General features: G+C 35.0%; 1 protein-coding gene across 9 annotated transcripts in view; it reads left to right on the forward strand.

Annotated features, from left to right (window-relative positions):
- Positions 1-14629, forward strand: part of LOC114650151 (dachshund homolog 1-like) — a 448999-nt gene that overhangs the window by 405472 nt on the left and 28898 nt on the right. For 8 of the 9 annotated variants that reach the window (XM_051927161.1, XM_051927163.1, XM_028799623.2 and 5 more), the window contains one exon: positions 6813-6881. In XM_051927161.1, coding sequence (XP_051783121.1) covers positions 6813-6881 — 69 coding nt within the window. Of the gene's footprint in view, positions 1-6812; positions 6882-11602; positions 11646-14629 lie in introns of all 9 variants that reach the window. The other variant, XM_051927162.1, reaches the window with a different exon arrangement.

Consider the following 14629-nt stretch of genomic DNA (forward strand, 5'->3'; position numbering starts at 1 on the left):
AATTTGCCTTGCCTCAACTGATTTTTCTTTATTATGTGAGAGATAAAGTAATGGTAACAGGTAAAATTTAAAAAACTTAGGAGTAGACGGAGAGTATGAAGCATTCATATGAACCCTGCAACTCAGATTAAAATCAATTAAAATGTTTAAGTCTAAAAGGAGTTAGGTGGTATTCACATGCATTTTTGTATCTTTAATAATACATTTATTTTGTTGCAAATGCTTACAGAGAAAATAAGCTGAATATATAGATAAAATATATAAGGCCTGTATATCAATGGCATAATTTCTTAAATCACATTAAAATCACCAAAACTGCCAGACCAAACTACCAATAAAAAATACTGGAGTGTCCAAACGTCTAAGCAAACCTGAGAGTTCATTCCAGGGACACAGTAGGAGCAACTCAGTAAAAGGCACAATTCTCCCTGAAGTGCAGTTCAGCCCTGGGAGTGCTGGTTTAAAGATAACAACTGGACCTGAAACTGCTGATTGGTCATATCATGAGTAGCAGCTCTTTTACAGCCTGTCAATGAAGACATTTGTAAGTCAACATAAGAATTTTAAAATTGATTTGCTGTTTGATAGGAAGCCAATGTAGGGCATGGTTGCACAGTCTCTTCTTTGGCATATTTATTAGTACTAATAGAATGTTTTTCTGGATGGAGCATCTTTGTTCAAAACTTTGACACAGTGTGCTTCTTTGTCAGAGTTTGAATCCAAGTTAAGAGCTACTTTGCCAAATAGTTGTCGTACCTTTGTCTCTTATAATGCATAGTTAACTTTTTTATCGTTAATACTGAGATAAAAGCTTGGTCTATTTTATGTTTATATTAGTAGTTTTGAAATCTGTAAGTCTTTTATTAAAGCAAACTCTTATATAAACATTGCTTAGGAAGAAAAAAAGTGTGTGTGAGCCCATTAAGACTTGTGTTCCCACTAATTGATTTTAGCCCAATAGCTCAAATATTCTACACTCAGGCAGATGTACACCTTTTTTGCAAATATTCTCCGTAAGCTGAACTGTTCATGGGAATGCTGCTATTAGTCCCCAAAAGTGCAGCGCCTCCAACTAGCAAGACCTGGAAGCCGTAAGCAGTGTGTTTCAGAGCTAATACTATGTGACCACATAGATTAAGGATACTGCAGCCTGTGTAGTGTGCTGTAGTTAGACAACATGATGGCTTTAATTAAGTTCAGCTATATATATATATATATATGTATATATATGTGTGTGTGTGTGTGTGTGTGTGTGTGTGAGCGTGTGTTTGTGTGTGTGGTAAAAGAGTAAAATCAAGTAAGTCTAGGAAACATGTACTAATGATAGTCAGGTGAATCTTTGTCCTTCTTCATAAACATTTACTTAATACATATGACAAGCATTAACTATCCAACTCAGAAGTATCAGTGTCTGGGTATCATTGCCCATGATGATGCTGGTGGTATCATTTGTCAGTAAACTATACTCATACTTCTTTTATTGTGTAGTATTTTGTTTGTGGATGTAGGCACTGTGTTTTTCTGTTAACATTATTGATATGAAAAAAGTTTCTGTTTTACTGTTATATGACCTTTACATTTTCTCATTCTTGTTAAACAAAGTAAATTTGGAATATTAAGGAACAAGAACACAATAATGCATATTTATTGCAATTTTTAGGTTATTCGGTACATAGTTCTTAAGTGTTAAATAGTATCTGCATTTTAATGAAACTGTAAGGTATCATATTTTATAACCTGAGATAAATAAACTGTAATTCTGTACAAGTTAGAAATCTGATAAGAATGGACTCATTGCAATGAACTCACCTTGCCACTGAGGTGTTTTTGTTAATAATTAATGTGATAACTTTGATGTAGTTGCATATGTAGTTTAGATTCAGATTAGTGCCTACATTTATTCTGTTAATCTTACAGTTTTATAATGGTTCATTCACTTCTGCATATTAGTAATAGCAATGAATTGAAAATTCCAAAGGAAACCATGCATTTGAAAAAGAAATAAGCACATTAGTTATTACTTATTAGTAATTACTTATACAGTGTGTGTGTATCCAAGAGTCATTTTGTATTTTTAATATTGTGACAGTATAGCAGCTTAACAATGAGAAAACCATTCTTGCATCAGCCATAACACTACAAGTATTTCTGATGTTTATCATTAAAAAATTAAATACATTAAAATGCCCTGTCTTTAATATGACATGGAATTACCTAAATGTCACTAAAATTATTTCAAAGATCAACTTTTCAGTTTGAACCGAATGTGTATACATTTTTGCAGAGAGAAGAAGACTTCAAACAACTAGAAGGTTGTATTATAAGATACTGAAAAATCAATTTGGAAAATATATTTCAAGTATCTCACATTTACATTGGTTTTCTAGCAGTGCTGAGCTTTATTCCTAGACATGTACAGGTTCAGTCAATTGGTGAGGCATCTTTGAGAGTGGGTGTGTAATCGCAGTGGACCGACACCCTGTTCAGAATTTGTTCAGGTGTTATAACAAATGGTAATGACTGGAGACTGCAATTCGTTTACTCCTATAACATCCAAATGCACGTTGTTTGTGCTTTCACCATGTTTGGCACATTTTAGATGTAATATTAATGAACATTAATTTGATTTCAAAAACACTACAAATTACATAAATGTAGTGTGTGGTGATTCAATTTCAGCAATTAAGTATTCTGTTTTAGCGGCCCCACGGTTTCTGTTAAAATGTTATACAGTATATTGTATCATTAGGCATTTACATCGTCTGGGCAATGGTAATGTTTTGAAACACAAACTAAATACATTTTATTTTGGAATGAACATTTGGAGCAGATCATTGTGTCACTTGTAGAAAGACACACACAAGGGTGGCAGTCAGTCCAATGGTGCTTGCCCTAAGCCTAATGCAGCTGGGCTAAGTACCCATTTCCAACAATCTAGAACTGCATAAGTGGGTTTTAAAATGGATGGGTGGTTGGACACAAAACTGTGGCCATACTCATTCATCTATCAGGGCTGTGTTTGGTGCTATGTAAACAAGCGATTAATCTGGCCATCACTTTAAGTCTATCAATCAAAGGCTCGACATTACAAGTAAAAATGACTGCTGTTGGCAGATCATTGATCATCAATCTCTTAAAGCAAGCAGGAATCAAATTTTTTTTATTATTTTTTTAACCAATTCTATAATAATCAAATTTTTTTGCCTTGAAAGTGCAGCAGAACTTTCATGCTTCTTGATGTGTAACTGCAACAGCTTCTCTCTCTTTGTCCCCTTACCCTTACTTGCGCTTTGCATACAAAATATTTTTGTTTTATGTGTATCACATCCCTAACCCTAACCTGCAACTCCTCACATATCACCAATGCCACTAGTACCAAAGGTTGAGAACCACTGTAATAGATAAATGGATGAATCTTTGTAGAAGATAATTTCCTGGTTTAGTGTGAACATGCCATTTCATTCAGTCTGAAGCATCCTATTGAGTTAAGTAATATTACTGTGACTTGATTTTCAAGTAAATCACAGTCAGCTGGTTATGTATTCAAAGTTCCTGTAAACAAAACAAGAGACTAGGAGAGTTCCTTTTGCCACCACCTATTCTGAGGGTGTACCTGGTTAATGAACATTATTGCAGGCTTTTTTATATTCCTTGTTCTTTAGATACTCTCTGTATAAATAAGGAAATTGAATAAAAGTATCAACTGACTTTTGGTACTTCAAAATAAGTGTGACAATGGTGAGGTCTGCGGTAGGAGCGATGGATGCAAGTTGGAGGTGGGATTACATCAGGGATCAGCTCTGAGCCCTTTCTTATTTGCAATGGTGATGGATAGGCTGGCAGATGAGATTAGACAGGAGTCCCCGTGGACTATGATGTTTGCTGATGACATTGTGATCTGTAGCGATAGTAGGGAGCAGGTTGAGGAGACCCTGTAGAGGTGGAGATATGCTCTAGAGAGGAGAGGAATGAAGGTCAGTAGGAACAAGACAGAATACATGTGTGTAAATGAGAGGGAGGTCAGTGGAACGGTGAGGATGCAGGGAGTAGAGTTGGCGAAGGTGGATGAGTTTACATACTTGGGATCAACAGTACAGAGTAATGGGGATTGTGGAAAGAGAGGTGAAAAAGAGAGTGCAGGCAGGGTGTAATGGGTGGGGAAGAGTGTCAGGAGTAATTTGTGACAGACGGGTATGAGCAAGAGTGAAAGGGAAGGTCCACAGGACGGTAGTGAGACCAGCTTTGTTATATGGGTTGGAGACGGTGGCACTGACCAGAAAGCCAGAGACAGAGCTGGAGGTAACAGCGTTTAAAGATGCTAAGATTTTCACTGGACGTGACGAGGATGGATAGGATTAGAAATTAGTACATTAGAGGGTCAGCTCAAGTTGGAAGGTTGGGAGACAAAGTCAGAGAGGCGAGATTGCGTTGGTTTGGACATGTGCAGAGGAGAGATGCTGGGTATATTGGGAAAAGGATGTTAAAGATAGAGCTGCCAGGGAAGAGGAAAAGAGGAAGGCCTAAGCGAAGGTTTATGGATGTGGTGAGAGAGGACATGCAGGTGATGGATGTAACAGAACAAGATGCAGAGGACAGAAAGATATGGAAGAAGATGATCTGCTGTGGCAACCCCTAACGGGAGCAGCCGAAAGAAGAAGAAGAAGATTCTCTCCATTATTCTATAAGTCAGCTATTGTATTGCATCAATAGATTGGACTTACTATGTTGGATTGCTTGCTCCCTTTATGTCTCATAAACTGTACAACTGCATTATAGCCTACAGAAAGTGTCTTTTCAATCTGGCACTCTTTATTAAATATTTCTTTCATTGCCTTACATAAGATAAGGTCCTTACCTTTCCTGTGTGCTCATCATGTAACAGAACTGTGACTGTGGAACACTACAAATTAAATTAATGAAACTGCCATGTGAGTAAGCTTTTATTTAAAAAAAGAAAAGATATAGATGGAAAGTTCTGAACTTGATTTAATTTGTTTATTGGCTTTTAGTATAATTAAAGTCTGATATCTGACAGCAAAATTTTAGCCCTTCAGACTCAGGCACAGAAGTCATAACCCTCTATTACCAATGTGACTTCTAACTGAGAAAGGTTCATACTCTAACTGAAAGAGACTGAGCCCATTATCACATTAGTAAAAACATACTATGCAGATTGCACCTGATGTGTGCCTTGTATTAAAATATATAAATAACTGATGTTCTCCAAATAGTTTATGTTTTCACTTAATAATGCATTTTCCGGAAGGTTACACCATGTTAATTGCATAGCATCACAGGCATTTTATGGCAGTGTTAACCATGATATGAAACATGACAGTACCTCCTTCAACATGTATAGCACAACACTGAATACAGTAATCTGACCTTTTTTGTAGGGTCATGGTTACTGTTTTTGCTTCGCAGCTCCAGTGACTTGGACTCACTGACATGCCTGGTGACTCTACATGTCTGTGTGTGGAGTTTTCACACTCTCACTGTGTCCATTGGGATATCTTTATGTAGAGCAGTTTCCAATTACATCCCTAAGATATGAATTTATCCTGTATGAGTAGATGTGAATGTACTGTATGTCCTGTAATTGCCATCCCATCCAAGGTTGGTTCATGTCTTGGGCCTGGTAATGTAAAGGAAAATTAATTAATGGACTGTGTTATTCAATCTAATTAAAGGACCCCGCATACAGAGAAATAATTGAAAGAAATTTTCACATACTGTACAGTATATATTCACATATTTTAATTTTATTATTGGTTGTTAGTCTTTACCACTAAACTGGCAGGCACATTCATAAATTTGGTGAACCAGGCATCAGGAAACATCCTACAATGGTGTAATGTAAAAAATAAAACTTAGAAAAAGATGTTTTACACCCCAAGTCCAAAAGCAGCAATTAAGAAGAGTCACCATATACAATAATGTATTGATGTGAAATATATATTCAAACTGAAAAAATACCAAATATACAAAGAATAAATCATTTTCTTATCCATGCACATTTCTTCACACAATATGTACCAGAATTTATCCACAAGACATGGATAATTAAAAAAGAAAATATTGCTCCAGCCCCTTTTCTATTGTACTGCTTTTAACTATTTGATCTGTCAGTTGTAAAAAGAAATTATTAGTTACCCTTAGTAATACCGTTGAAGAATTAAAAGCTCACATGCCATCTCTCTTGTTTTTTAGTAGTTTACTTTAATAAGAAGGCCTAGGTACTTTTTTTCAAACTATCAGCCCTGACAAAACGGTTTATACTGAGCTCTATAAAATTTCTATTGTTTTTTTATAATAATTAATGTTTTACTTAGACTACTTACAAAATTGCAATTGAGGTGTGGATATTTACTGAAGGACTGCATTTTAAATTAAGTGTATTCCGTTTGGACTTTTCTGGTACTTCATGTATAATGTGCTATATTACAATCTGTTCAACATTTTGTTTTCCCAAAAATACATTAAGGCACAGATTGTTATCCCTCAGTAAGCTCCACTGCACATTTCTAGTCTAATCAAGATGATTTGAGATATAGCATACATGCAACTTAGAACCTAGTGCAGATGCCAATGGCACTTCAAGGGACCATCCTGTTGAGAAATAAAGAAATAACAACAGCATTTCTCAGGAGCTAATGTTCTCATTGTAGCATTTAACTAGAGTGGTGATGTAGTAATTAAGATTGAATAGCTTTGCAGATATTCAGCCTGAATTGTGTAATTTTTCCCATATCTGTTACATACTGTTGCTGATTATATATATATTTTTTGCCACATTCTTTTCTTTGTCTTAGATTCTTTGACCCAGGAGATGGAAGCTGACCGCAGCAGTAGCAGAACAGATGCTGAAAGGACAATACAAGGTACATGTTTTGAGAAGCCTATAAATCTCCTCACATCCCAGCCACATAAGTTTTGCTTAGTCTCAGCCTGCTGTTCAAGCATGCAGTGGACCATCTGGGCCACATCAATCCAAGTTCAGACAAGGGCAACATCCCTTTTGTGTATTTGCCTACCCATTTTATTTTGATATCTATTTATTTCTGTTATTTAAACAATTCTCATTCTATTGTGCTTGTTTATATGGAGTCATATACAGTTAGGTGATAAAGTTGTATGTCACACTTTGATAAACAAAGATATTTTTTAGATATTTATTACTCCACACACTCAGTATGTCGTGCAATTATATGCGTGTAGTGACATTTTCATTGACTTCCACTGATCTCCATTTTCTCTTTAATCTCCTTGCAAACAAAGCTGTAATGGTGTTTTCCATATATGTATTTCACTCACACACCTTGGAGAGTAAACTAGAGAATGAAGAAATAATTCAATGCATACTGAAATACTTTTGACAGCTATACAGAAAATTAATGAGTGTGCAAATGTGCTTCTGAAATGTAACATTTTCTGTAAATACAGAGCTTCTCAGTAAATCTATACTATAGGGAAGCTGATTTGTACCCCAAGTGTAACAAAACAGCTACAACGTTTACATAACACACATTTAATATTTTCCAAAGATTTTTTTGTTTGTTTAACACTTCATTCACAAGGATAAAAAGAAATTCAGAATTTAAAAAAAATCTACCATGACAATTCTTGGTACCAGGGATCAGGAAAGAAAAAAAAATTAAAGAACTGGTCAACATCCTAACAAAGGAGTTGATGCATGGAATTTAATATTCCCAGTGTCTTCAGTTTTAAAGTATGGCTGATGCTTGCTTTGGAAGCACCATATTTATGTTTTGACAGTGCTCAGACGTTTGTTTCAAATGATATGAAATAATTAAGCTGTTAACACATCCAGAAGGTGAAAATTAGAAAGAATCCTCAAGTGAATCTGATCATTTTCTATTTTTACAACAGAGTAGAAACATATAGATGTAAAGTACTCCCGTTATAATAGCAAAATTCATTTTTTTATTCCATAAAAAATTATGCTTTGTTCCATTTTGGTGTAAGGTTTGTATGAAAGGAACTGAAGAGAAGAAAATTGAATAAAGAAGCAACATTTTGGCTGCTGCGATTTGCCAAGTCATTTTTTTTATATTTTCTTCCTCCATTAGTTTTATTTGTACACTACTGTAGTTGATGCTGCTTTATTACACTGGCATAGAATAGGATTCAGTTCCTGTACTGTTGTGGAGTGACGGTCTGGAGTTTGCATGTTCTGCCTGTATTTTTAAAGATTTTCAGCAACTACTCTAATTTCATCGTATGTCCCAAAGATGAACCTGTTAACAATTGATTCACAATAGGTCTATTATGGGTGTAACCTGAAAAGACTGGTGCTTTTTTGTCCAGAGATGACACCTATCATATGCATAATGCTGCTTAGTTAAGAGGACAGCACCATGGGACCTTATGTCAGAAAAACACTTCCAAAAAAGGAATGAAAGTGTGGATGGATTGTATAATCCAAGCTGAACATTTCCTACATTCTTAAACAACCTCACCCGCAGAAACTAAAACACTTGGGGGGGATAAAGATGCAGGAAATAAATTGATGCAGAATAGAGTGCCTTATTAGGTATGTATGACTACCTAATTAAATATTTGAGAAATATTCCTTTTAAAATGTTAACCATTTTAGAATGTAAATGTATACTGCAAAGTGACTTCAAAACCGCTCAAGTGCTGCCATGCTTTCTACTAACTGGGGCCAATCAATATTGCCTTTTGTTTTCCTTAATCCATTCTGTCTTGGATTGATTAGATGGGGATACAAATCTGTCACACAATAGACTTCCATGCCATTAAAAAGGAAAATGCATTATTGTTCAGTTTCAATGGCTATTACTTATATTATCTATCTATCTATCTATCTATCTATCTATCTATCTATCTATCTATCTATCTATCTATCTATCTATCTATCTATCTATCTATCTATCATTGTTCTGCTCAGTCAAGACACAAATCAAGCCTGTTCATTTGCAGGTAAGCGTAAAAGACATTGCCTCAATTACTCAGTTTTGTAGTGATAGGATTAAACAAGAGAAAACCACAACAAACATTCAGATACTTGATTAATTTATTACCTTAAAACTTTGATTGACTCAGTACATGATGCAAATTAAATTAAATGGATCACATTAAGGTAAATTATGCAGGTTATTCCTTTTCCATACAGCTTATTGTTAGTTTAAATTGGCAATCATGCAAATCACTTTAAAAAAGTATGGATTACTCTGAAGAGTAAGCAGTAGACATTGTATTCTGTTTTTTACAGATTTTGTGCCAAGAGTAAAAATTCATGACTTTGTGTTAGGAGAAAAGTGTCCAGTATATTTTTTCATCCTCCTTATTTTGAACTACAAGTAGATACATTCCCATCATTTCTCAGTGTTTTGTGTGTACCTTTGTAAATATATTATGATTTAGTCCCTTGGCTAACTCCCCAGTGCTTCATTTTTTTCTAATACCAGTAACTGTTTTGTGAAATGTTATTTGGAAAGGTGAAATGTTTATTCATGCGTTATGTTTCTGTGTAAGTGTATAATTATTGCTTATCAGCCTAATGTACCCTCTCTAGTTTTATTTGTGTTTGTATTCAATGACATATAGTCTAAGAATAAATCAGCTCTTTTAAATTAGCAATACATGAGATGAGAGTTTATTTATAAGAAATGGACAAAAAAGTGAAGCCAATGCACAAGGAATCTGCAGACCTCTTTTCCATTGTACTAGCATATTGGTCTAAAACTAATTATGTTGGTCAACAGTAAAGTACAGGAAAGACAATTTTAAATCATACCTGTTGTATAAATAAAATATTTATAGTTTATACATTTCTTAAAATGCTAATTAATGTATGCATTTTCCACATTCATCTTGACCAAATAAGTAGCAACAGATACAGTGTAATCCAGAGGCACAGAAAATGATATCTGAATAGAAAAAAGATTCACTAAAAGTAAAACAATTTGTCATTCAGTTAATAATGATTATATCGCTTTTTCTTCTGCTTAGTCCTCTAGTCAGTTCAGAAGATTGCCCTTTGCAGCTTTTAATCACACTTTACTGACAACTGCAATTTTATGTGCCATATATATATATATATATATATATATAAATGATGAAAACATAATAGACAATATGGTGCTGGTTATTACCTAAAAATAAACAACAGTTATCAGCCAGTTGTTTTGCTTTGAACTCCTTGTACAAACAGTGACTTTCAAAGGATGATATTTTACAAACAGAAATACTTAACAGTTCGTTGTGGACAGAAGATACTTTGTATACATTGCATAGAAGTTGATGTTGCCCATTCTAATTACTTTTAATTTCAAAATTGAGAATCTGCATATTTTATAGTAATCATGCTATAGAAGCATGTTTGCTGTAGTTTTGTTAATTATATGTATTGTGCTCTTCTTCTTATGTGCCAAAGAGGAGGTAATAGCTTTTGCGATAGAACTATGCTTTTTCCACAACAACATCATGTGATCATTCAGTGACAGCTTTATGCTAACTGCTGATTTACAACACCTATTCTTTTGGATTTTTCATCACTCATATTAGGTCATAACATCTCTTCTGTAGTTGCTGTGTCTGTTACCTTTTTATCTGTGGTTTTTCTATTAGATGACCTAAAGTTTAAACTGCTATTTATTACAAGGGAGGATTATGGGCAGGTTGTAGCTATCAAGTGGTTATGCTGGAATGGATTTGTCATCCAAGTTGTTTATGAAATCATAAAGAGTAAAGTAAGGTTCTCTTTACTCCACTCTGGCATTTTCTATTTACAATCAAATCATATTTCTCATCATAGTCATTGCTGTATCGGTAATGAATGCTTGTTATTATACTGGTAAATTTATTAGTAAAATACTTACATTCTTTAATGCATGCTGGAGAATTTGGGTGATATTCAACTTTCAGTTTTTATATCACAACTTTGAGGTGCTGTAAACATTGTCAACACATTGACTGCAAATGACCATAAAAATGGTGTGATGTTGTCTGTGTTATTTAAATGGACCCATCACAGCAAATCACTTTTTTTCCACAAATGGGAAAAGAATTCAAGTTCTGCTCACAATGCAGACTGCAAAAATGTCTTGACTAGTCAAGAACTCCTGTTTCGGCAGGTAACTATTCAGGCTCTTCATTGCCAGTGGTCATTATACAAAAAACACACTCCACTTTAACTTTAATGCACTCTTTTCAGTACGCTGTCCATGGAGGAGCGTATTCTAATGTCACCATTCTGACAAATGCAAGTCATGGCACCAGTGTAACAAGGGTCATTTCGTACTGCCAGTGCTTTTACTACAAGTCACTCCAGTCATACTTTCTGTGAGACAGAAATAATCATTTTAGCTAGTCAAGCCAAAGGAGAACTCCTGTTGCTCAAGAGAGTGTTTGGGCTTTTCACCTGAAGTGCTTATCATGTAACAGGCTGGCTGCACTTGAATTCTCTTATATTGTTCTTGCTGAGCAGATGTGGTATGCAATTTCTATGGTGGTACTCAAATGTAAAACACTCTCTGATCATATCCTCAATTTATTTGCGCATTCTACACAATAATATAACATTACAGGCATTCTGTATATGCTTTTCCATACCCAGGTGACCTGCGTGAATACATGACAGCACCACTGCTCTGAGAGAGGTAGGAATAATGATGTTCTTTGCCTTTGAATATGATGCTGCTTTTCTGTGATGTAATGTCTCCAATTAAAGCATTTTGTTGTGGTCTGAGAGTACTCTGTACCCACTCTTTGAAAATCTTTCAGTTTATATTATCTTTCAGTTTTTCAGACACTGTTTGGATTGTTTGACATTGCTTATCAATGTTGTCTTCTTCCGTTACTAAAAATTCACAAAAGCTGTTGGACACCACTTCTACAATAGGAATCCCCTTATCTTGATTTTGGGTTGTAATATCATTGGGTTTTTGGTTGCCCTGCACCATTTGGCATTTATAAGCAAAAAGTCAAATGCATGCACCTATAGGTGACAATTATAAAGCTTTCTTTACTTAAGCGTAGTTTATTTCATGGCAACATGGGATTTGGATGCATAGTAAATGGGCAATTGAACAGAACCTAACCCGAAATGTTTTTCAATCTAGCATATTAATTTTTTTGGGGGTATTATTGCTTGGAATGCTAATCCTTTTGCTACTTGTTAAAGGGGAGCACTGTCCTCAATACTGACCTCAATGAGTAGTTCTCCACTCCTTTTCTTCCACTGTATGTCCTTCATGGAGATCATTTCTTGGGTGGAAGCATACTCACAGTTTGTCTTTGCTTCTATTAGCGTGTTGGCACTGCATTAATAACACCTGAATGCTGAATGTTTTAAGGTATTCCTTTAAAATAACTGTGCTGAGTGATGGCGTTCCAGTCTGACAAGCAGACTAGTGACTTTGCATCAATGTGGATGATGCACTCACCAGAAATAATGTGGTTACTGTTAAAATGTGCGATAAGTTTGTCCATTTATTATTCTTTTTGTGACTCAGATGCACACAGATAATAGTATCATAACGATGACCATGCCCTGAAAATATAGCAATGGGGTACCTGGCATGTGTACCTTCCACGCAAAACAACAAAATGATTTCCATATCTTTATATTTGTATTTCAGTGCCCATCCACTTAGTATTCTGCTTCACACCACAATAGTCTGAGAGTTTAAGGTTACACTTGTTTCTCAGCACTGTCACTCTTCAAACAGGTGTCTGTATACAAAGGTCAAACTGATACAAACCAGACTTTTCCATATCACCTCCATATCAACATCTTGAATATTTATTTCTTCTTCTTGCCTTGGTGTCCATGTTTCTGAGCCATGCAGCACTGTGCTCCATTTCAGTGTTGTAGCCATTCCCTTTTTTTAGCTGTTAACTTAGACTGCCTTGCATCAGTTCCTTCCATTTCTAATGTATCCTTCTCGATTGTAGTTCATATCTAGTGCCATAATGGCACGGCATCTCCCGTAATGAGGCTACCATAGTAGTTGAACTCCTTCACTTTTTCAGTCCTCTCACTGTATACTTTAATTTATTGGTATTTTCTCTTCATAACCTTTATTATTTTCTTCTGCAGAAGACATCAAATCTAGAAAAAGAAGGTTTTAGGATTAGCATATACTATATACTATGGTAACGATCTTTATGTATTATTTGTGTTATGCTTGGAAAACAGACTTAGTGGGGTTACTTAAGGTATTGTTTATAAAAAATGTGGATAAACTTGATAAAAGTAAACAAACAAGTGTTTGAGACAAGAAAAGCAAAATAATAATAATGATTAGATCTGTCACATATATATATACTGTTTGGCATAGTGGTTAAGCTTTTGGACTTCAAACCCTGAGGTTGTGGGTTCAAATCCTGCTATTGATACTGTGTGTCCATGAGCAAGTCTTTTCACCTGTCTGTGCTGTATTTGGATAAACAAAAGAAACATAGGCGAACACACCAAACAAGTGAAGTTCTGAGATAGGATTATGTACAGCATCTATGGAAAATTTCAATATACTTGAGATGTAACAAAGCATGGCATACAGTATTTGGAAGACTAATGCAGATATTATAGCTTGACTGCCTTTATGAAAATATTTCATAGCTATGTTGCCCTCCTGGGTCCTCTCCTTTTTGTTATAATTTATAAAATAATTTATCAAAAAAGAAAGGATTTTTAATGATTGCTGAATATTAAAGACATTCATAAGGAAGTGGAAAAAATTACTAGAGTAATTTTGCACCTAAAAGCTTCACATTAATCAGTTTCAATAAATTATTTCTAATTTTAACATAACGTAACATTCTCAAACCTGCCTAATCAAATTTAGAGTTATGGTGGGCCAGAGTCTGTCCCAGCAGCACTGGGCACAAGGCAGGAACCAAACCCTAAATAGTCTTTTCAATTCATGTCAGTTTTTGTATAGTACTTTCACTGAGTGCAGGCTCACAGCACTGGTACACAGATTAGAATGATCTATTAGCATATATGTGTTTGGGATATGGCAAGAAAACTTTGAGAAAAACCCATATAAACAGGGAGAGAATGTATTGTCCCCACTGTAAATATACAGCAACAGTGAATTGCATCCAAATACTGGATCAGTGAGACATTGCACCAATTTAGCACCCTTTAACTGATAATTAATTAATACTACATATTAATATTCTTAGTATTATTCAAGAACAGGAAAGGAGATCCTTTTCAGAAGCATTGTAAGGTATGTAGGTTTGAAACAGGAACAAAATGTACATTAACAAATTGCTTTATGACCTAGGTAACTGACACATATTCTACAGAAATGTGATTTCCACTGAGTACAGTATACAGTATAATTAAGGGGAATGTTTCAAAAATAACTCTGTATTTCAGTTTCTACCTAATACAGTTTCATTTAAATGGTGTACTTTCACTTAAAGGAGCAGAATTGTATCTCTGTTGTTACCACTACAGTGGACACACAAATGTACTGTGGGCATCTGACTTCAAATCCCAGCCTGCTCACAGTAAATGTGCAATTTACATGTTCCCCTTGTATCTGTGTGAAGTTTTTCTCCCACATTGCAGAGACATGCATAGTAAGGTGAGTGGTAACTCCAGATTGCCCCTGTGTGGGTGTATGTG

The sequence above is a fragment of the Erpetoichthys calabaricus genome, chromosome 4 (assembly GCF_900747795.2).
Source record: "Erpetoichthys calabaricus chromosome 4, fErpCal1.3, whole genome shotgun sequence".
In the NCBI taxonomy this organism is placed as follows: domain Eukaryota; kingdom Metazoa; phylum Chordata; class Cladistia; order Polypteriformes; family Polypteridae; genus Erpetoichthys; species Erpetoichthys calabaricus.